The sequence below is a fragment of the Coffea arabica genome, chromosome 2e (assembly GCF_036785885.1).
Source record: "Coffea arabica cultivar ET-39 chromosome 2e, Coffea Arabica ET-39 HiFi, whole genome shotgun sequence".
Taxonomy (NCBI): domain Eukaryota; kingdom Viridiplantae; phylum Streptophyta; class Magnoliopsida; order Gentianales; family Rubiaceae; genus Coffea; species Coffea arabica.
The window spans coordinates 72,080,558-72,104,445 of NC_092313.1; the positions used below are offsets into that span (position 1 = coordinate 72,080,558).

Sequence of the window (23,888 nt, forward strand, 5' to 3'; positions counted from 1 at the left end):
TTATACAAATGAGTAAATAGAAATCAAGTAACAGTTATAATTCCTTCAATATTAGATCGAGTTCAAATCTAACGAGTTTGACAGTTTAACCCTATTCGTATAACATACGAACAAAAATTGAACGCCAATTATTTTGGTGGGCTCCGGCAGTCGAAAGATAACAAGGAGGTCCCATAGAGAGTCCACCAGAAGAACAATTAGGCCGAAACAAGGAAAGCTTACCCATATACTCAGGCACCTCTACAAGGCTTAATTCAGTACTACAGACAGAGACACAAGAGAAGCTACAAGAGTAGAGGGTTTCGAGACGATTCATGAAAATCTTATGTCATCTACACAAACATTGGCCGCAATTTCTGGATCCTACAGGGGCCTAAACTTGCCTGAATTGCTAATGAAACCAGATGCCGAAAAACCATGCTTTTCTTTCTTCTTGTTAGTGGGAATGGAAATTAGGTTGCAATTTTTGTCGTTAGCCTCTTGTTTGGATTGCAATTTTCCAAAAAGAAAAATTTTATATTTTCCATAATCACATATTCACATTTCCTAATTATCTTTTTTAACGTCACATATATCAAATTGCAATAATATTTTTTTTACATGAATTCCAGACAATGACAGGCAAACGAAACAACTCGGCCCCTATTTCACTTCCGCATTTATACTTCGAGAAATTTTCATGTGATAAAGCCTTGGTTTTAGTCTTCTAGAGTTTAGTTTGCTTTCTCTCTTAACTTTCTCTCTTTTTTTTTTTTTGGGTATGAAACAGAAAAGAGATGGTCAAAATTTAGGATTAATTTCTCCTACATTGACAGTGTATACACTGTCAACATTGGATGAATGATAACTATGCAAAATTTGAATTTGAAATTCAATTTTTGTACACATGTCATGAATTCAACGATGATAGTGTATATACTGCCAGTGTAGGAAAGATTTACTCCAAAATTTGTTACCTCAACGAATAATGGTCGTGACTGAGTCACCAACATTTTTCCAAGTTGCTTCCTGTTCCTTTCGCTTCACACATGGAGTTGTATTCCACTTTGAGTTTACAGCCATATTCAGGTTAAAACTGGTCTAGAACCACATTTTCTGTAGTTCATTAGGGTCCAAGAATATGATTTTCCCGAAAAACAAAATTGTAACTTGTACGTGGGATTTTTAAGTACCATGATGCATTTTATGGATCAAGATTGTCAGGTTACCCATGATTCTATCATGATTTCACACGTTATAGTTAAGAGATTATGCTTCATTTTATGGATCAACTTAGTTTTGTTAACGACTCAGTTTGGTTTCTTCTGTAGTGCCATCTCAGGTTTCATGAACCCTGAACAACAGCTACACATTACCATGCACAGGGACGAAACTGCTCTTGCCCTCTTTTATGGCTGCTGGCATTTCAATTTTCGTTCATTTTTTTTAAGGTTGGGACAATATTAACTAATAGAAAACCTTCCAAGAAAATCAGTTCCTGCATATATATTTTCTCTCCATCAGAAAGCATTTCGCCCACGTAGACTGCAGATAAGAAACTCGGTCGCATTTTCACACACAAACACACAGGGTTTTGTCTTGTGCGCTTTACAAGCCCATAGGGGTTACATAATTTAGTCTGCACTGCAAACTGTTGGTGTCAATGCGAAAGCCAATGCTGCGAATGGCATAAAGCTAGGCAACTAGCGAACTAATTACACATCATCTCAAGGTGCAAACACTGCAAATGTTCTAGGCTTGACAAGGCTAACCTCATAAACATTACCTACGAATTTACAATCACTCTAGCACAAAGTTAGACGATACATAAGCTGAACCAGGCCTCTCTCTAACCACGAGCTGCTCGGAGGAAGTTATCAAAAGGACTTGCAGGAGGCAACCTAAGAGCCGACCATGACTCCTTTGGCATCTCCGAACCAGAAACTGGCCCGTCTTCACTGCCTACCTACAAATATAGAAGTTCCAAGGCCACAACAATTATCGCAATAGCTAATTGAGCTTAGAAATTCTTAGCTCAAGACTAGAAATTCAAGTATCAAAGCAAGAGCTCTTTGGTTTAATCTCCCGGGTAAAATGAAGGTCTGATCAACAGCATGCACATGAAGCTCCAGGAATCAATGTACAGTTTCTAGCTGACAATTAGTATATTCACTCACCTTCCTGATTGCTGACAAGCCATAATATCCAGGATTTGGTGGAAACGTAGTGTCTGTCTTCACAAAGTGACCATCATTAGTCAACCAGTTCGAAAGCTTCTTTCTAGCATCTGTACCAAGAGCTTCACACTGACTAGCCATGGTATGATAGGGAAGTGGAGAAGTTGAGACAGATGTTCCAGCAACCTGACCAGCAACCTCAAGTGCCTGAAGACACAGTGTCAGATTTGTAGACAAAGAAGAACATGGTAAAACACATAAACCTATGAAACCATAACTACAGCCTGTGTATCAGATAATGAGCATCATAGACAATTCTATTGTTCATGAAACATAAGACTAGGGAGCACTTCAAGGCTACAATAAGCCTGTAGTGGCACATGCCATACCCCCTACCATCCTCAGGTGTTGTGTGTGTGTGTGTGTGTGTTTTTGAAGAACCATGATGCAATTCATATAAAATTCTGTATGATTTTTCAAGAAAGTTGAATGAACTGTTAGGCCAAGTCATTGATGATAGTTTCAGTCACAAGTTTAATTAACTTAGTGCACAAGTATCAGCAAAATAATAATGTTAATCTTTCTACGAATTGGTAGTTTGTTTCACCCCCTTTTAATGTTAACCCATGCCTTTGTAGACAAATAATATTAACCCCTTTTAATATTAACCCATGCCTTTTAATATTAACTCCTTTTAATAATAAAGTTCTGCATCCTTTTCTCCTTACTACACCCCATCTGTACCAGATATTGTAACTGACAAGTAATCCTAGAAAAACCACCATATCAGCCTTTAACGAGTACATATTCAGTTCAAACGATCCATAGTTTTGTGAAACAAATCCTGACCCTAAAATACACTATCTATTTGTTTTTTTTGGTTCAAAATTGTACAAATCACAAAAATCTCAGTTTCTTTTTAATACAACATAACAATGAGAATTTGAGTAATCTAATTTCATCCCATCAGCTCATGCTTTGAGTCCACAAAATGTAGGTATCAGGACAAAGACAGCCCTACACAGCCAGCTAAGGATTCTTGGTCTGACCCAACTATCAAACACAAGTCTGTGCAAACTCACACCTCATCTCATTCAGTTTCACACTATTGCAGCCAAAGCTCAAATGAGATTTAGCTAAATGTGAACTCATCCAAAAAGGCCAAGAAATCTATTGTTTGTTCATTCACTCGCTGTTTCTCATAAGAATCTAAAAAGAACTAGACAACTAATTGCCTCTAGACTTCAGAAACATCTTAAGCCTTTTGAGTCTGAACAAAGGCAATATCTAAAGGTTTGGAACTCTGCAGTCTTTCGGTTCAATTTTAGTTCATTTTTGTATTTCTTTTGTCTGTGCTCAGTATGCAGTAATTCATGTATCATTCAACATAAGCCTTGAGAAATTATAACCAACACAAACAATTTTGTATATTTCTTGGCCCTTATGCTGTCTATTAATATTATGTCGCAAATTTAACTTTTGAAAGTGCGACCAAAGACCGAAGCATGTGCAAGCGTCTGCATCATACACCCAGAGAGAGGAAGATTACTGATTCCAGAAGTTGCCCAATGCTGACAACATGCGACATGGAAGGGCATGGTGACATAGGCGTTTTGATGAAGCGCGAGATGTCAACAACTGAAGATTCACTGATGATGTCATCCTCACTAAGCACATTTGCAGGAAACTCCTGCAGCAAGAAGTATAATCAATGGCAGCTCCTGCTTCATTATTAGCAAAAACATTCACAAAGATGGAAATTATAGACAAAGGTCTCCATAAAACTTCACTCCTAAAATAAGTTATGTCAAAGATCTTATTCAGCCTTTTTTAACACACCGTTTCCAACTTGAGAAGGAAGAAGCAAAAGTTGTGCCTTCTTCCTGCTTCACTGGAAGCAACATAATAAACTTAAAGGAACTTACACCATCAAATGATGGAGATTCCTTGGAGAAGGGTACTCCATGCACATGATCAAAGTCAAGCGGACCAAACATCAGCACATCATCTGGTGTGAATGCTTCTGACAGCTGATTAATCAGATCCTCTTCCTCAAGCTAATGAACAAACAGTAAATAACAATGTAAGTCAAGAATTTCCTACCTGCCTGCATTCATTTCATGCAAAAGCATAGAAAGCCTGGCCTTGAAGCATGTAACAATAGTATTTTGAGATAGAGAAAGAAAGTCCAAACTTTTTCAACAAGCCCATACCCCAGTAATGGTAGATAAACTTGCAACCAAAAGATCTAATATAGCTTTCTCAGATTGTTTAATCTTGCCATGTAATTGAGAGAGTAAAGCTGCAGCTTCCTGGTTGTCACCAGGAGAACCATATTCTCTAACATCTGCTTGTGGTCTAACATATACTTGGATATCATCATTAATGCCAACATATGGATCAACCTGACCAAAAAACAATATGTAAGCCCATCAGAAAGAACACTACAAAAGTCCCATACCATACAAAGAACTACCCAAACTGGAAAGTTAAGCAAACATCAATGCATGGTAAGATATAGAGAGGTAGACAAAGCTAGTTCTGGAGAAATGTAACACTTAAAGACTAGTTAATTGACCATTTAGTGTTGACAACAGAAACAGTTGAAATTCAGAAAATGTGTCAAAGTGTCCACATTGCCAAATCAAGAGGCAATTTCAGATCTACTATGAAGAGTATAGTGCCCAAAACCACTCGTATATTGTACTTATACCACCTCACATTCCTTAGCAAATGCTATAGCATCATCTAATCGTGAAACAAAAGAAGGTATATGAGTCTAGTATCATTCAAATTATGTAACCATGACAAGTTATAACAACCATAAATCAGTAATTTTATCACAAGTTGTGATATCAACATAATCAAGTAGGGATACAGCTTATAAGCACTCACATCGAAATCGACTGAAGTCTTGATAAGATTAATCAAATCAGCAATATGATATATCTTAGCTGTAAACATGAGCATTGCAGTCGATAACACAATAAGCGATCTCCGGTATGCAGGAGAAAAGGCCCCTGTGAAGGGTAAAGAAGTCGTTAATGATACAATACCCTACTAGACAAGTACACTTTATTCAAAATATATTTTACATACCATTGTTAGAGTCCAAGGACATCTTCAAAAGTGAAAGAGGGAAGTGAAAGAAGCGTATGATCAAGTTGCCACGGGGGCTCTGCAACAACAAAAGATCATTAGACCTCATGAAATTGAAGGGGCATACACACACACACACATATTACACGTGGTACAAATACATAACTGGAAGTTGCTCATTTTAGTAAGCATACAAATCATTATCTATTTACCTCAACCCACCCCGTCGGCCTACAAAAGAAAAGGTCAGGTATGATGGATGCCAAGACTCAAACTTTGATACACAAATCTAATAGGAAAATGAAACACTGCAAGTATATTTAAAACATGATAAATGATCTGAATCCTCACCTTCAAGCGTGAAGTAATTAGTGTTAAGAAGAAAGAATGAGCTATAGCTTCAATATTTGCTGGTAGATTATCAGAAAGATTGGCTTGTATCCATAAGGCAGTTAGCACCTGGGTAATTTGGTCCTCATTAAACTTCATAACAGATGGTTCCTGCATGCACGAACATGCCGATCACGCATGTCAAAGATAAATAGCAAAGACAAGTTTCCAAAAAATGCACGAGGAATCAAGTTGGGAAGAGAAATTTCTTACAGCCTCAATCAAGCTCGCTGATCCAGGAGTCTTGTCAATAATATAACTTATTTTGTTAAAATTGGGAGAGTTTCTGCGAGCCCACCCCTGATGAAGTTCTTCTTCAACATCTCTTTCCTTGGAATCATCTTGAATGCTATATCCATTTTTTAGCTTAGTTCCATCTTTTCCCCTCCTGAGCTTCTCAAGTAAAGCTGCAACTGAGTCAAATGTAGAGGAACTATTCGAATGCCATCTTTTTGTGTAAACAGAAACATCCTTTCTTGTTAGGTTAGAACTCGGAATGAGAAGAATTGAGAGTACGTGGTGGCCTCCAACACGTACTTTAACATCAGGATGCAACATCACCTTCAAAAGTTGAACTAGAAGCATATCTGGGAATCCCTGCAAAGTATTTAAACTGTAATGTGGCCTTCCCTCAAAGAAAATCCTAAAATAACTCTTAATTTGAATGTTCAAGTTGTTAAAATCAGTTTTCTGCAGAGTTTCTGAGATAACATCTTCCATTAATACTATATAACATCTATAAGTTAATATGAGGATGCAGAATCAAGGAAAGTAGTATAAGAATTGATGGTTTAGCAAGCAAAGATGACAGATGAGACGGAATCGCACTAGATTAGATATTGAACCTCATGCTGAGATATAAGTCAGTGCAGATTTGTTTTCAATGCTTTTAGTAGGATATCATGCATCTATGTGATTCAGAGCTGGTTCAAACAGTAGAATGAAAGGCTAACCTGGAACTAAAATAAGATTAAACTGGAAAACAGCTGACAAGTCTTCCACCCACCCTTCTTTACCCAGAAAATGGCATGCATGCAAAACATTACTACAAAAGATTGCATTACCCAATTAAAGCACCAAACCTGCTGCACATGGGAAGAGACTGCTGCTAATGAGATCATGTGAGCTAGAATGACTAATGATCCAATGGTGGCCCTGGCAATAACTTTAACAGTTGAAAGTTTCTCCATTGACATGGCCATAATATCATAGAGTGGTCGGCCATCACTAATCTACAAGAACAAAAAATAGATTTCAGGCAGGAATAACGTTTTTACCTACAAGTGAACTACAATTTCACTAATCGCAGATCTATAAAAGCAAGGATGTCTGCTGAAGGTGTTGGTGCTTACCCCTTTAGCAGTTTCCAGCAAGAGATCTTCAATGGAAGTTTGAAGTGTGAGATTCATATCCACTTCCTTCTCCCCATCTGATTCAAATGTTGCCTGTAGGCATTTGCGCAAGTGCCTGCAAATGTCACTAACAAATCCAACATCTAAAAGCACAGTTCCACTTCTAATCTGTTGAGCCAAAGCAGTAGCTGTTTGGACCACAAAAGATTTAATTTGGGGATCATGCACAACATTCTTGTGGTCAAGATGGCGAACCACACTAGCTAAAATCACGACCTGATTCCCTGAAACCGTTAAAAAGAAAAGTTTAGGTTGATCAAAGTTCAACTACAGAGATGAAAAAGAAATGAGATGAAAACATTAAACAACACATTTTCATTCATGAAGCCAGTTACATAAGTTCAATTATCTAAACCAAAACTTTCTAACTAACTAACAAGAAAAAGTAAAGATTGAAATAGGTTAAACTTATTCTGTTCTGAGTTTGTTCTTTTCCTTGAAAACAAGTACGCACACTGCTACTTTCAATTACATTCCAATCCTTGAATGGTTTACGTAATATTCCTAGCAAATATATCTTCTAACTCACCTATTTATGTAGAATAAGGAACCATCTAGATGACTACCATTAGTTGTACAATTTAAACCAATACCACAAGCAGCCACATGAACAGAACGACAAAAATTCTGAAGCAATAGGACCGAACGAAATAAAATCATCAGAGAGGAAAAATAATGATTCATGCACTAACAGCACAACAATGAAAAGATGCCTCGTTGGAAATTGCTCAGACTTGACCAGAGCAAGATAAGACAAACTATGTTCCTTTTTTCACAAAGTAATGTTATAGGACATCAATAGAATCTGATGATAAGCAGGAGAGGAAAAGAAAAAGACAGAAATTCCTCAGTGCAATGTATTAGAAGACCTAAAGAGACAAATAGTTTGAGCAAAAACCAACCACATCAATCCAGTAGAAGGGTGGCTCACCTGAACTTTCCATAAAGTAGCACATATCAGACAGAACTACCAACGCCAACCCATGGGGTGGAACCCAGTGTCTTCCACTGTCAAAGTAGACAAACATTGGATCTAATACACGGCGAATTGTCGTACTTTCCTTCGCCAGCTCCATCATCCTCTGTACACATATCTGAGCCCAAATATTTGGTTTCTCAACCTCTTCTCTGCAATCCACAAAATCCATAGAGTTCCACCCATTATTTTCAACAAACTGACCTCGCTAATTGAATTCTCCAACAACAAACTGACCTGACTAATTGAGAAGGATCTTTCCAGTCTGGTCGAGGTCTGATGTTGATACTACTAGGGCTAAATTCACCAACACCCCTTCCTTCACATCTAATTACTTCATCAACCCAATTATGATGTGCTTCACCTCCATCTTCATCATTTTCATTGTGTCTATCGGGGTCATAATTTACTAGTGTAGCATGAACAATCTGAAAAAGCAATACAGAAGCTTCAGTACTAATATGTACTTCTTAAGATAAGCTTCTAATAAAAGGTGAAACAATGGAAAATTCCTATATCAAGGCATTTAGATAATTGACGAGACTGAATTCAACAAGCATATCAACAGGCCCTTTTTTCTTTTGCAGGACTTATATTCCATGTTATTTTAATAAATAGCTATGCCAAACAGGAGATATCCCTTATCTCTTGTAGGTAAAGATGGCTAACACAGGTTCTTTTTAGCCATTGACACGCAATCTTAACTTGCTCATGTGACAAATTCTCTCCCTTATCATCCTAAAAAAGGACCACTATCCCATGGTTCCAATTCAAATCTTCATGAATTGATCCTCATGAGAGATTTCTCATAGTGAACTAAACAAATGAGAGCAGATAAGCACTTCAGATACATACTGATCAAAATGAAAATTAACACCAGCAACACCAAAAAGGCAAGTTGATGGCATATGCAACAACTTAAAGAAGTAAATTTTCGGATAATACTTCAGAGAATTGGAGTGACTGATCAGATGCAAGGTCTTCTCATTGAATCAATAACAAACAGATGCAGAGAAATAGAATTCCTGCTAAAAAAGTCTCTAAATTGCTATCAATTCATCAGTTGTAAACATATCAGCATTAGATTACCAAATTTTTCAACCACCTCCCACAACAAAAGAAAGAAAGCGAAAGAAAAATTGAAGCTTATATGTGTTCATTCCCAAGAAAATTACCCCCTCTCAAACGAATATTTGCATAAGAGGCAAACCTTCACTTGCCATAAGAGGCACAGTGCTGACAATTAGAACATACAGATTTGTAATAGTTTGACAATGTACTGAACCAGTTAAGAATGAAACAATCTCTAGCCATTTGACTGTTAACATTAACCATTTATTTTGTAATGGAAGTCATCCGCTGTCACTTCTAATGCATTTTCATTTCCCAGTTATTTTTTCATCTTTCAACCATAGAAAGCTCAAGAAATAATTAAGCAACTACATTTTTATAGCACGATAACTCTCCATGATTACATCAAGAATTTGAAAAAATGCGACCTCCTCCCCATTTAAAAGTCAGAATTGGCAATTGCGAGTCTTAAAGGTTACATACAAACCATTATGTCTAGATAAGGCAGCCCAGGATCTATGCACAACATAATTCTGTATCATTCAAAATTTCCTCCTTAGGAGGGGGGTATTCATTTGTAAGAAGTTACTCCCCAAATATGTCTCTTTCTTTCATACATCAAAAAGCAGGAAAGAAAACATTAACAAAGTCATGGGGGAGTAATGGATACTGCACTATCAAAATAGATGCAAATAACAAGCCAAAAGAAGACCAACCTTATCAAAAGCAGCAAAAATATGAGAAAACTCCCCCATGAACCATACCTGCAAAGGAGAAGCAAACCAGTTAAAGTATATATCTTCAAGAAGGGCAGAAACCAAGTGATTACGAAGTTCAGTAGTAGATTTGAGAGTGAATTGCAAAGAAACAGAAAGAAATATCCAGAAAATTTTGAATTAAATGCACAATAAAAATAAAAAGTCCAATCACCATGGCAGAGAGAGACTGCAAACTTGACGCTCTCAAGCGGTGTTTTTGAGGTTCTTCTCCAGTCTCATGAGCAATGATAGAAACTTTGTGAACCAAACTTTCCAAATTGTATGAATAAGTTCCATCAACCTGTTCAGGCATTGTGAGTATATGGACGATAGCGTAAATGGCACCACTAAAAATAAATGATAAAATAGTTGGCAGATAAACTGCATCTAAATGCGGGCCATGGTAATTTTTGCAAATCAAATTAATATCTGCTAATGAAACCATGTGATGTACTGGGTGGAGCATTTAAAGCATTTAAATTTGATCGAGATGGAGCAAGAAAAATTGTCATCACAGTAAAGCTGTATGAAACAACTCTCAATATAAATGTTGGAATAAAGCTATTGCCCAACTATAAACAACAATTACATATGATTTGCAATTGTTTTGGAAAAACAAATCTTGCAACATAGATTGACCGAGGACTTCTAGATAAGCTAGCAAGGATCCAATGGCACGAGAATAGTTTTGTCTAACAAGTCAAAAGATTTTGCCCCCCTTCCATCACACAGTATTTGCAATATAGCTCGAGCACACAATTCACCTGACTGTAAATAAACTGAGTTAGCATCTGGCATCCAATTATCCTGACAGCATCTTGCTTCGACTCATCAAGTAGTTCAACCACTAGGCTCAATAGGTTGATAGCAAAATATGCCCTGAAAGTTCAAAAATGTTAAAGTTTTTTTTCCCTTTTTGACTGCAAATCTTCTGGAACTTCACTTCTACGAGAAGACAAGAATTTTTAAGGCAGAGACAAAAATGTATAAGAGCTTAGCCATTCTTAAATTCCAAGTTAGCACTTTAAAGCAAAAAAAAAAAAAAAAAAAAAAGAGCTAAAGGTCCCAGACCTGGTCCCTTAAAATAATGGCAGCAAACACTAAAAGAGATTTATTTCATGCCAAAGTATGTTCATAAAATCGCTAACATGCAGAGGAACAAGAGATAAAATATGCAAAGAACTATCAGTATAGCAACTCACATTTGATCCTTACAAATGCTGAGCAACTTATTATAAGCCTCAACAACGATCTCAACAAATTTGATATTCTGGCTTCTTAGTTCTTTGTAGCACCTATCTTCAAGATACTTGGTTATCTGATGGAAATTAGAATGTCAGTAACAAGTTAGAAAAACTGAATATGTTTATATGGCAAAATCCATCTTTCTTCTATAGTTTTTTGTAGAACCTGTCTTATTACAGAGTCCATGATATATTTTAGATGCTAATTATCTTCATCAGTTTTACAGTATTTCTTAATTACAGTCAGCATATCTATTGGAAACAGGAAACTTTCATCACTTCCAGAATCCATCCATATACACATATAGCATATAGGAAAATTAAGTACCTTAGGGATTCTGAAAGGGTTTTTTGCCGCGTATTCACATAATTTAACAACTTTCCTCTCGTTGGAAGAGCTATCCTGCACAAAGAAGTGTAAACATCAGTAATTCTTGGCTATTATCTATCCCAGCTGGCTTGTACAACACGTGAATGTTAAAAGGAGAATGGCAAAAGGGAACTTGCCCTCTCCTTGAGTAATACCAAATGTTCAATTCAGTTAGTTACCAACTCGGCAGAAATCAAAGTACGCCATTAACTTAAGTATGTAAAATTAAAACACATTCTCAGTTGACAACATATTTCAACTTTTCTGCAGGAAAGGGTTCACGAGCGCTCCAAGCCTCCAATCATCTATCTACCACACCGGCCGAAAAAAAAAACTCCAAAAAATTGAGTTGCAACTTATAAACCATGATACATAATGGACGAGCAATAATTGATAATATTTGCTATTCAAGTTTCCACATGTAGAGTCCAAAAAAGTAGCTTTTTCCATCATATCATAGTGCTCAGAACAGAAATCCAAACCAAATTCTAGCAAAATATAAAACTTACAGGGGACTTGGGAAAGATGTCAGCTAGCAGTTTCTTGTATCGCTTAACAGGTTGTCTTGATCTTGACCTCAAAGCAGGACAGCATACACACATATTCCCACATGCTGGGAAAATCTTTCGGGAAATGAACCCCATTTTCCTAAAATAAACATTAAACCACCAGATCAGCCTAAGTGTTCGAGTATACAACTTGAAGTTTGCATCAGATGTGCATGATTTAACAAAAAATATAAATAAATAAATAACAGAACTTTAAGAAGCTCAACTAAACAACAATGCAGCTTAGGGGCAAAATTAACCAAACAAGAATAAATCAAGAGAAGAACAACGAAAAGATTTACAAGGACCAAATGTGACAAAGAGCAGAGGAAGAGAAGAACCAAAAAAAAAAAGTGAACTTTTGCACACGAGAATGAGAAATTTGACAAAAACGAAAATTAATTAGTAGCAGCACCATTTTCCGGCTACAATACGAAAGAAAAAGTCAATGGCAAGTTAAAATAAGGGAATAACCAACGCATTCGTGCACCAGCGTAGAAAAGTAAACCAGAAAAATTGCCCAAGGATAAGAAAAATCCACCACATCAAAGTAGCACTAGACCTCAACCGAAAAAAAAGTGAGCAAAACAACAAACTCAATGAGCTACAAAAAGAGGAAGTGCAAGAAGTTGAACAAAACCCATAATGTAGCTTTCCAGAAAAACAATCAAACAAGAATACAGCGAGGAAAGATGGGGAGAAAATACACTAGCAAAATATGAAAATAATAGAGGAATGAATAGACCAAAAAGGTAACTTTCAACTTTAGAGAGACCCAAAACACAAAATGACACACAAGAAACTTAAACAGGACTAAGATTTTCCAGCTTAAATGGGAAATAATTAAAGCCCATTGTAGGTAAGAACAAAGGGGTGATCATAAAAGAAGTCGAGAGACAAACATGCACCAGTGTGTACCAAAGAAATTACATAAATAAAAGAAAAACCCAGAAAAAATTACACAAAAATGAGAAAAACCCACATCACAAATTAGTACTAGACGTCCAAAAGGAGCAACCCAAATAACCAAAAAAAAAAGGAAAAGAAAGAGCAAAATCAATGAGCCCAGGAAAAAAAGAAACATAAGGAATTTTTTGTTAGACTGAAACAGAACACCAAAATGGAGGAAAAAAATGTAAGCCCAAGAAAGGATAATAACACACCTTGCTTGTGAAACCAGATATGGGGAGTAAAAACTCCCACAGAAACTGCTATAATTTGCAGAAAGTTTTGAACTTTGAACAAGAACGGTGAGGAGCAAGCACGGGAGAGAACAGTAGTGTATACAAAAGTACAGAAAGCAGAAAAGCAAAAAAAAACTTACAAAAAGAGGGGGGAGAGAGTGAAAGAAGGCGCGTGAATTTTGAGGAATTATTAAGGGATAATTTCAGAAACCTCCCTGAGGTTTCTATAATTTCATTTAGTTTCTTTAAGATTTTAAAATTTATACTTACCATGACATTCATTCAAAACGATAATATTAGTTTTAATATTTTAATAAAACTTCCTTATTGAATATACGGATACAAAAAATGGGATTTATAATTTTTTTTTCCTTCTCTTTTTTTATTCCTTACTTTTATATTTTTTTATTAAAATTATGGAACCATAAACACTGATCCTAAATATTAAATTAATGACCTTTTTAAAGAACTTTTAATGACACTAACTCAAAAAAAGACTCAAAACTACTATCAAACTGTGACAGTTTTACCAATCCAAAAATTCACTAACTTTAAAACCATTATGATGATAGTTTCTTCCCCAATTTAGAAAAAATATGTATTTTCAATAAAGTACTATTAAAAATAATTTATCATAATTGATAGACAATTGCTTACCAAATAATAAAATTTTGGTATTGAAAACTTGATAACTTTTCTTACCCTTGTACTAAATATCTTATTGCTTTATAAAGTAATTGAAATTTATACAGTGAGGGTGTTTAGAGGTATTCGTTTAAAATTTTTACCAAATCTAAGGTTCAGTTTTTAAAAGTATCAAATTATGAGAGGTAGGTGTAATTTTTTAAAATTAAAAGGAGCTCATTAAAATTATTAGATACCTTAGGGGTAGTTTATGAAATTATCCCAATTATTAATAAAGGAGAATTTGGATTGGAATGGAGGGAGGGAGGACAGACAGCACGTGATTGTCAGACAGTGTTGCAGTGTGAAGTCCTCCAAGTTTTAGAAAGTGAGTTCCTTTAGTCTTTGGATGTGTCAGAACTTGGAAGACTAAACAACACCAATAATTTAATATTTCACTTTTTGGTTTTCTTAATCTAATTTTATTTTATTTTATCTGAATTTAATTTTATCTCGTTTTTATTTTCATGTTTCAGTATGCTTTTTTTCTAATTTTGGTTTATACTCTTTTTTCTTTGGGAAGAAGTTATGAATTTAATGACAATTTGATTAGACTTCTTTGATCACACTATATTACCACACCTCTATTGTTTAGTGTTAGTGTAGTGGTGTCAATTTAGCTTTTTAAGTCGGGTTTCAGCAAATTCAAATTCGGCATATGAGTTATATAAATTTTCGGATTTCAGATTTAAATTAAAAAGGTTCAAGTTCATCTCACACTATTACATGAATTTCGGATTCAAATTGAATTTGACCCAAACTCATAATTAAATACATAAATATATAATATATATATTTTATAATTATGAATTAATACAAATTTACATATAAATTATTAACATGTTATGTCATAATATGTATTAGTATTCAAGGAACACACTAATGTGAGTGCAACTAATAGAAAAAATATTTGTGAAATATTTTGAGTATATTTATTGAAATTATTTTCAAAAAAATTGGTTTTATATATTTGAAATTACATATGTAAAAAAAGCACCAAAATAAAAGTTATAAAAATTCATAACCATAATTGGAAGTTGCTAATTAAAATTAAGATTTACTAAATAAGTTTAAAAATAAAATATAAAAAATACATATTACTTGATAAAAAATCATATTGGTAGTAGATAATTATCAAAAATAGACAAATTTTTGTTTATATCAGAAGCTCTCTCATCATCAATGGTAGTTTAAAAAATATATAAAGTGATAAATTTTTGTTTATTCCAAATCCTTCCTCTCCTTTTATATATAATATAGATAATCATAAATTATAAATATTATTATATATATTTTACATATATAATTATATTCATATACGAATCACACTATAACCGGTCTAATCTAATATAATCTAAGTTCAATTTACATTTAATTCGAGTATAATATTTAGGCTCAAACTTTGTTGGTCCAATTAAAATTCAGGCGCAGTGTGTTTTTTCTGGCCGAGAGGGGCCTACCCCAGCCCCAAAACCCAACCCCACCCCCCCCCCCCCATAACACAAACTTTATTGCGTGCGAATCTGTCGTTGTAATGATCTATATCGGTAATCCAAAAGATTACCTCGACAATGAATCTTTTCCATTACCTAATACCTATTGACTATTGAAGTCAAACTTAAAAGCAAACTTACAAGTACCTTTTCTTGGCCTTAGTAACGGGGTAGTGTATTTTAAGAGCCCTGCAGTAAAGGTTAATATGATGGAAAATTTTATCCCTCTTTTAGGGTTAGAAAATTCTGCAGTTTCTTTAAAGGAAAATACTTCTACATTCTGCATATGACAATCACCGATTGCCACCTTATTCAAAAAATGACAGTGATTTATATCTTAAATAATTAAAATTATTGTAATTTAGGGATTAAAAATTCTTATTTCTACCATCCAACAATAAATTTTAACTTGAGTCTCCCAAATATGATATGCCAATAAGAACAAAATGTTGTACATGATGTTCAATTTTGATGACATTTTGCTTAAACCATACCACTTTTTTTTTCTTCTGATATGTGATAGTATATGATTCAGCAAGTTGTGAAAGGTGGGGCGGGGTCCACTCCCTACGGAACACTCTAAAAAAAAATGGAGGGAGGGTTGGATTGGATGATATAGGAGAAGGGAGTGTAAGTGAGAGGTCTCGGGTTCGAGTTCTCCTGCTTACACTATAAAAAAAAAAAAAAAAAGTGGCCTCTTTCAAGGCTGAATCCCTCTGATTCAAATCTTTCTTGCTAGTACAAAAACTACCTCTTTTTTTTACCAATATAAATACTGTTGCTCCATATATTTTTATTGTGTAGTACACATCAACGTGCAAGAAAGGTTAGGCAATTGATTAAAGATATTTCTTGCATGGAGTTAAGATTTATGAAAGCAACGTTTGAGGAATAATGAACAATTTTTTGTTACATAAAGCTGATCCTGCAACCGTCTGAAAAAAGGAAACTACAAGAGTTCATCCCAAGAATTTTTTATTTTTTATTTTTTTTTGTTAATGATGGAACTTCTTTAGAAATTCATCCAAATTATGAGATGGTCACCGAATCCAGATAATCCCTAATTCTTCTATTATCCCTAAAAGTTTGTATGATTCAATGCCAGTTGTCTGTCTACTGTGTGAAGAAGCTCCAAATATCTTGTGCTGGTTGGTGGTCTGCCTGCCCAAATTCCCAGCTACCTTCTTGCCCACAATAAATATCAAATGATTGGTTGGCAAGACCAATTTCCATCAAATCTGGACTTTACTTGGTATATGTGAGAGGGTCTAGACCAAATAAAAAAGGGTTAAAAACAAAGAAAAGAAAGAACTAATAAATGAAAATTTGAGTTAGTAAACTAATTTGGCTGCGATTGGATTGGTCATTTTTTTAAAAACAAGATTTTCATATATAGTGCTGCAGTAATATATTAAAAAAAAAAACAATCACAAATACTAAAAACAACCTCAAAAAATACAAAAAAAAAATCTCAAAAACACTAAAAACAGCCTAAAAAATAATCTCATCTACAGTAAAATTTTTTTTACCTACATTATTATAGTAAAATATTTCAAAAATATCCTAAAAAACAGCTAATTCAAATGGAGATTGTTTTTTGGATTGTCCCATAAATGTTCTTTTTTTAGGGGAGGGGGTGAGATTATATCAACAAAAGATGAAAATAGGATTTGACATTTGTATATACATTTTTCCTCTCTCGTTATCCTTCACAACATGAATAAAATTCTTGGGTAATTACTATCCAAAAAAAACAAAAAGCTCCCAAACATCTTTCGAACTCTAATGACAAAATCTGCAGCTTTGTTGCATTTTTGACAAAATGCAAAGCTAATATGGACATTATTAAAAGAGGGCAACAACAGTTGGTATCTGTCGCTGCAAAAATAGGCTCCTTCAGGAACATTATTGATGATTGTTCTTGGTAATAAATATCCTCGCACAAATGTTTAATAAATAGATCAACAGAGATTTGTGAATCAAAATTGTCAAGAAGAAGTTGGCCAGACAAAAAATCACATTGGGACAATGCAAAAACCGGAATTTCAAAGTTTGGTAGACATCCCTTATCCCTCGCCAAAAACAATTGCAGGTGGGGCTACCAGCACCAGCTCATGGCTGTCAAGGATTCTTGGTTTGCTATCCATTTTCTCTATTGATGATCACAACGAAAGTGTATGCCAGGGCAAGAATAGTAGTAGTACAAGTATTTCTAGTATTGGGTCAAAATCACAAAATGAATGCTAGTCTCTATTTGTTTCTTCATAAATTGGGTCAAAATCACAATGAATGCTGTGAATGCTAGTCTCTGTTTGTTTCTTCATAAGTAATTCCCTACTCTCTCTCTCTCTCTCTCAACCAGCTTTGGAGTCTTGACAAGGAGGATTGGAATTAAATTCCCCCCCAACAACCAGAGTTGGTCAGTAGTTGTGCCAATCAGATGGACAGGCAACAAAAGTATTGGTTAATCTTCGTACTTCCTTTTTCAGCTCTATTTGGCACTTAAGTTTTTTGCCAAGTTTGTCTGCTACAAATTTTTTAAAAACTTTAACTACAGTAATCTCAAATATTTTTCAAAATTTTTAAACTATACACTTCAAAATATTCAAAAATTTACGCACTTCAAAAATTTTTTAAAAAACTTCTACAATAAGTTACAGTAAAATTTTAGACAAACATTCAAAAAACTGGTTTTCCTGTGAACTGACACCAAGAGGAGGGCCACAATTGTGCTGACATCCCAGTTCAAAGGATAAGTCGACCAGAATAACAAGTCCATTAGGGCGATAACAAGCAATAAGTCCACAAACATGGCAAAGGTTAAGACTCAAGAGAGACTAGACAGATATTCAGGCTTGCTATAGCTAATTGAATAATGAATCCTCATCCACACTGACCTGACAAGATGCAGATTATTGTGGAAGCAGAAGTGAAGATTTACACTCAAGGATTAGAAGCTACATGGCCTTCTCAAATATTAGAAGATGAGAATTTAAGATTATTAGGTCAAAACCTCGGATAGCCTACCAGTTACCCAACAAGATTCATACTGAAAACTTGATCACCTTCGACCTGCTAGACCATTTCATTTTTAAGTACAGTTGTCAGAAGTACAATTAGAATGATTCCCAGTAATTATTATGTACATAATATTTTATACATTCGCCTTACTTTTTACATAGAGTAGTAACAAAATGACTAAACTGATCCTTCATGCTTTAGAGCATCAACCTAAAAAGCTTTAAATCCATCAGTTCTGGAGTCTGTATCTTGAGCGCAAACGGCTGAGGATCTCAGCATATTCTGGAGTTGTCTGGCTGAATACTTCATTCCACATCCTGAAAAGGTCTGTACGTATAAACAGGAATCCAGGTCAATCAAACTCAGCTTTAATAAATGAATAATATCATTGATACAAAACTCCACACGCATTCATTCGTCTTTCTGGTGAGAGCATATAAACTGATTCATAGGCTGAACTACTGAAAAACAGTAGTAATTGGCTGCACAAGGGAATTATTTAACGCGGTCATTTACAATAGTATGTTAGATAACACGAACTGCACATTTAACCATGTCTCAACCCTATTACATTATAATTCTATTAGATTAGCGTGGACCTACCAGCCTTATCAGCAGAGGAAAGACACATGACAATCATGTCGAATCTTGGGATTTTGGTTAGATTTTCTAAGAATTTGACAGCTAAATCCACATCTTCTCTGCCAAACATAAGGCAGAAGAAATGTCAGCAAATCATTAAAAGAAACATAATTTTGCGAATTCATTTACAAATAGTTTATTGAAGATATTAACTTACACGAAAAAGGTAGCAATACACCCAAGAATATCCATGAGTAATGAAGCAGACAAGGCATTCTTAAATATCTGTGGCAATGAAGTTGGAGGAGTTGCCTGATCAGGGAAAAAGAGGAGGTCACACAATGGGAAAAGAAACAAACTATAAACAACAGCAACAATGAAAAGTGAAATTACTATCAGCATGAAATTTCCATTTCTTTGTCAATCTATAATCAGTTTCAACATGAAGATAGTCCTTTCCAAAAAACAAAAAACACCACACAAACAGCATTTAGATAGACATGTCACTGAACTGAAAACATAGTTGGTAAAGTTCCGCCTTGCCAATCAACCTTTTTGCAAGTCTCAAGATGGAAAAGTCATTCTCCTCCATCAAGATAAATTGTTAAAAAGAATTTAAAGTGATTTTGAGAGAACATAGCAAATAAATTTGGAAAGATTCATAAAAACCATGAGTATGCAACTACAGAAACTTAGCATCCTAAATGGTACATTCTGAATTGCGTGCAAAGGACAAAAGTGACACACGGCTGCAAAACAATTTAAAAATAGACCTTCAATAATTGAGCCTGTAAGCTACGGTCACCAGAAAGCCCCCGCCAAGAAACCTCAAACTGGTAAGCTGAATTTGGAGGTGCAATGATTTTAGCAGCCTCAGCCTTAGCAAGAGTAGCAGCTCGTGCGGCAAGCTCTTGAACTGATGTCTTCAACTCATGCTTGCCATTGGTGCTGCTTCTCTGCGATTAAAAACCAAAAGAATCAGTAGAGAAAAAGAGAACCCAAGGGCAGGCTGAGTCTTAGCATATAAATCCACAAATCACGCTACAATTTTGATAATAGCCAGCTGATCACAAAGTCATGCCATGCACATGTAAAATCTATAATTATTTTAGACCTGTTTGTGAAAGCAAAAAGTATTTGCAGACCGTTGACATAAAAGATCAATCTGCAACTTTTAATTATCTTGTTCTCTTAAATCTTTGTTATTAAACTATTTGCCCTTTCTAATCATCAAAATTGAAATGTTAGAATTGTTTGTTGCCCCTAATCTTCTTAAACATTCACTATCTTTCTAAAAACACCAGCTCTTAACGAAAAGATTATACAAGAAAAGAAAACAATGGACCTTCGTTGTCTCCAAAGCAGTGTTCTGAAGAGCTGATTCATGAGAAGCATTTCCATTTTGATCCTTAGTCTTCATACTAGCACCATCAAGTCGCATAGCTGTCTTTAAAGGAATTTCTCCATTATTACCCTGCCAATCACAGCTTAAAGTTCAGAGAAATGACTTTTGCCCACTATCTGATAAAAGAAGATACTGATCAAATGTAAAGCTATTTTTTCCAAAAATTTCCAACCATCACAAATGTAAAGCCATTTTTTATCATCTAAAATATATTCTTAAGAATCTCTATGACAGGTCAGGTGCAATGAATATGAAGCTCCAAAGCCCATGCTTTCACCTTGCAACGAAGATGACTATAAAACTCTTAAACACAAAATAAACCTTCAGGAAACAGAATGAACTGTCCCAAAGACATGTTTTTACCTCCAGAAGCTAAAGGAGCAAGAAAAGAAAAGAAGGTGATTTACTGGAGTCCTTTTTAACTCACAGTAGTTTTGCTCCCAGCCAAGCCAAACCAAATAGTATACATATATACAAGCAGTCAAAAAAGTGAAAGAAGAAACTCCATTGTTCAGACCTTTGTATGATCATCCTGAACTTCAGCCACCATTCCACTATTAAAATCACTGGAGACAGGTTTGACCCCATTTACAGCTTTGTTTGTCTCAACCTTTGACTTTCCAGCTTTTTGCAACCCTTGCACAGAGCTTGTTGATGCTCTAGATACCTTCTTAAGAATTTCCTGGAAATTGACAATGACTGATCAAAAATGGAAGAACTATATCCAGAGATAGCAGTAATATATGACTCAAGTACTCAAGGATTATTAGTTTAATCGAATTTGCCGTCTTAAGTGTTCAGAGGCATGTGAAAACTTTGACAAACTGAGTCCTCAAATCTATTTCTTTACAAGAATAAGAGAACAAGAAATTGATTACAAGGTAAGGAGTAAACCTTATCTAGCAAAGATTTGGTTTCTGCATATTGCTTCTTGATCTCCTGGTTTTGTGGCTCTAACCTCAAGGCAAATTCAGCATCTGCAATCAGTCATACTTCATCAGAAATACTTCTTTTTTAAATAAATCAAAAAGAGGTTTCATAGGATCCATAATAATACCATCATAGGCTTCTTTTAGTTTGCCAAGTTCTTTTCTGGCTGTTGAACGACGAGAATAGGCCTTAATGTAGCGATCATCTAGATTTAAGGCCTCAGTACAGTCACTCTCAGCCTCCTCGAATCTAATTTAAAATGAGGAGAACATGTCACTTCTTATAGTGTGTACATTTTATCTTATAAAAGAGAATAATTTCTCTATTCTGGAAATAATAAAACTAAGAAGATAGATGATATGAACTTGCCTTTTGATTTTGATATAAGCCATAGCCCTATTAGCATAAGCAACTGCAGCAGGCAACAATGCAATGCTTCTAGAGTAACAGTCAATTGCTTCATTAAACTTCTTATGTTTAAAATATTCATTGCCCTACGCAAGATAGAAAGTAAGAATCAGTATCAATACAAGACAAACATGTCATTCTAAACCATATTTGTTGAGTGTGAAGCATACCAACTCTTTCTCCGAGTTTGCATCAACTGAACTCTCTTCTGTCATGAAACCACTTGATAACTGCCTTATTGCATCATAGTTTCTCAAATAATCATATTTTTTAGTAGCATCACCAATATCCTCATTGGCATTTTTTTCAACTGCATGTCTCTCACCAACTCTTGAGCTACTAGACAGCTGATTAGCATTTGCCACATTATGTCTTTGAGCAAGGAGATCCTGAAATAAAACTTGATCCAATCAATAATAAAAAACAACACTTATGTAATAAAAAAAAAAGTAAAAATCAGAAAATGCAATCAAAAGATCACCATCATGTCTTCCCCTTTGGCACCACTTAAATGCAATCAAACAAGAATAGAAAATGAAAGGGAAAAGAAAAACAAAGAAAAATTTGCAAACAGAAATGCATTCACACTGACTAAATTCGCTGTCAGGGTGAAGTGGCTATAAAAAAAAAAAAAAAACAACAACACTCTCGATGTAACTGCCAACAATTCTCTAAGATAGAGCATTCTAACAGAATTCTGCACATGAATATGATTTCGTATGCTGAGACAGTCAAGGGTTGAGTAACTGCACATCTTAAATACAAGAAAACAGAAAACTTACTGCCTTCTCCTTGCCTCGGGATTGTGGCTTAAGTTTCTTGTCTTTATCCTTGAATGATAATTCCCAATCCTGTAAATTATTCAGAAGCCCCTCAAAGTCCTGTTCAACCAAAATCATCACTAAGGTGAAAAAAAAAAAAAAAAAAAAAAACTATCGAGCAACATCATGTTTGTACTTTCTCTGGGCCAATTTAGTCCAGTAGTACACACTTTAGACGTAAAGAAAAATAATACAGTCCAGTAACATTAAAAAAAAATGCACCTCCATAGTTCTCAACATCTATTTTCTTTTTTTTCCTTGTACAAGAATATATTTCGCAAAGAAATCTTACAGCTAGCTCGATTTCATCCACAAATTAACACGGCTTTGAAATCCTTCCCGGACCACAAAACAGTGAACTCACAGAATAGAATTACTACAGGCCTTGACTCCACTAGATAAACATAAACACAATGATGAAGTTACTGCTCTCAGAATTTTATTTACACTTTTCATTTCTAATCAAGAAATGGATTCTACCAACCCTATAATCTTGAACCATTTTCATCTAATTTCTTCTTAATTTCCATGAACAAATAAAGCAGCAAATTTGAAGGGTTCTTCTTGCTTGAATACCTCCAACTTCTCCACCAGCAATGTGATGGTACTTACTGCAATAGAACTAATACCTCCAGCAAGTATAGAATCCAGACCTTAAAATCAACAAGCCCACAAAAAAGAATGCAAAAGCTAAAGCCGTTTCGATATTGAAATCATGCTTGGTGAAAAGATACTACAGCAATGCTGCTCTGCTAACAAATAGAAGAGAAAAAGCATATGCACCTGAGCTTGATCGCGAGAATGTTTGGAGGGAACCCTAGACATTGCTGGGAATAGAGGGCACGGCAGTCGGAGAAGAAGAGAGAGCGGAAGCAGTTCAGAATTCAGATGCTTCTAGAGTTCCAAGGGGAGAAAGAAACACATTTCATTTTAATACTACCATCGAAGCTGGATCAACTTTTAAGGCTTAATTACAAATTGTACCCAGTAATTAGGAGTTAGTGCAAATTGACCCCCTACATTTACAAAATTTAAAAACTAATTTTTTTTTGTTCTTCATTATTTCTCTTATATGTGTAGTTTTACTCTTTTCCCTTCCCAACTCTATTGTAAATCTTGATAATATTGTGCTAAATAATCTTTTTCCTCACTTAAATATAGATTATTATTTCTTATGAAAAGTTTTTAAGGGTAGACTACTATATTTACCACTAGATAGAGTTTTTAATGAAGCAAACTGTTTGCAAACGTATTTATGTTCGAATCGTTTGAATTCGAAAAAAGTACAATTGTTTAATAAACGAATGCAGTTCAAACACAATATTAGACTCGTTTA

At 34.9% G+C, this 23,888-nt stretch overlaps 2 protein-coding genes across 5 annotated transcripts; both read right to left on the bottom strand.

The window, feature by feature from the left end:
• Window positions 1-1,531: 1,531 nt before the first annotated feature.
• LOC113732964 (protein SEMI-ROLLED LEAF 2) lies at window positions 1,532-13,320 on the bottom strand. The gene is made up of 20 exons (XM_027259036.2): window positions 13,188-13,320; window positions 11,986-12,124; window positions 11,435-11,509; window positions 11,065-11,180; window positions 10,627-10,741; window positions 10,035-10,163; window positions 9,821-9,868; window positions 8,271-8,461; window positions 7,989-8,185; window positions 6,998-7,281; window positions 6,728-6,877; window positions 5,859-6,242; window positions 5,607-5,756; window positions 5,256-5,334; window positions 5,052-5,176; window positions 4,370-4,561; window positions 4,082-4,213; window positions 3,706-3,846; window positions 2,157-2,363; window positions 1,532-1,945 (listed from the first exon to the last, which is right to left on the bottom strand). Exons 2-20 carry the CDS (start codon window positions 12,118-12,120, stop codon window positions 1,829-1,831), a joined length of 2,967 nt encoding a protein of 988 aa, XP_027114837.1. The 5' UTR covers window positions 12,121-12,124; window positions 13,188-13,320; the 3' UTR covers window positions 1,532-1,828.
• Window positions 13,321-18,432: 5,112 nt separating this feature from the next.
• LOC113732965 (uncharacterized) lies at window positions 18,433-23,450 on the bottom strand. 4 transcript variants are annotated; one of them, XM_072080965.1, is made up of 12 exons: window positions 23,336-23,450; window positions 22,514-22,582; window positions 21,902-22,120; window positions 21,693-21,817; window positions 21,451-21,572; window positions 21,288-21,370; window positions 20,911-21,075; window positions 20,334-20,462; window positions 19,762-19,944; window positions 19,206-19,300; window positions 19,010-19,107; window positions 18,433-18,723 (listed from the first exon to the last, which is right to left on the bottom strand). In XM_072080965.1, the coding sequence occupies exons 1-12, from the start codon at window positions 23,375-23,377 to the stop codon at window positions 18,617-18,619; spliced, it is 1,437 nt and encodes a 478-aa protein (XP_071937066.1). In that variant the 5' UTR covers window positions 23,378-23,450; the 3' UTR covers window positions 18,433-18,616. The 4 variants fall into 4 exon arrangements, with proteins under 4 accessions (XP_071937066.1, XP_071937065.1, XP_027114838.2 ...); XM_072080964.1 differs by having other exon boundaries at window positions 22,514-22,612; XM_027259037.2 differs by having other exon boundaries at window positions 18,433-18,733; window positions 22,514-22,612.
• Window positions 23,451-23,888: the final 438 nt, after the last annotated feature.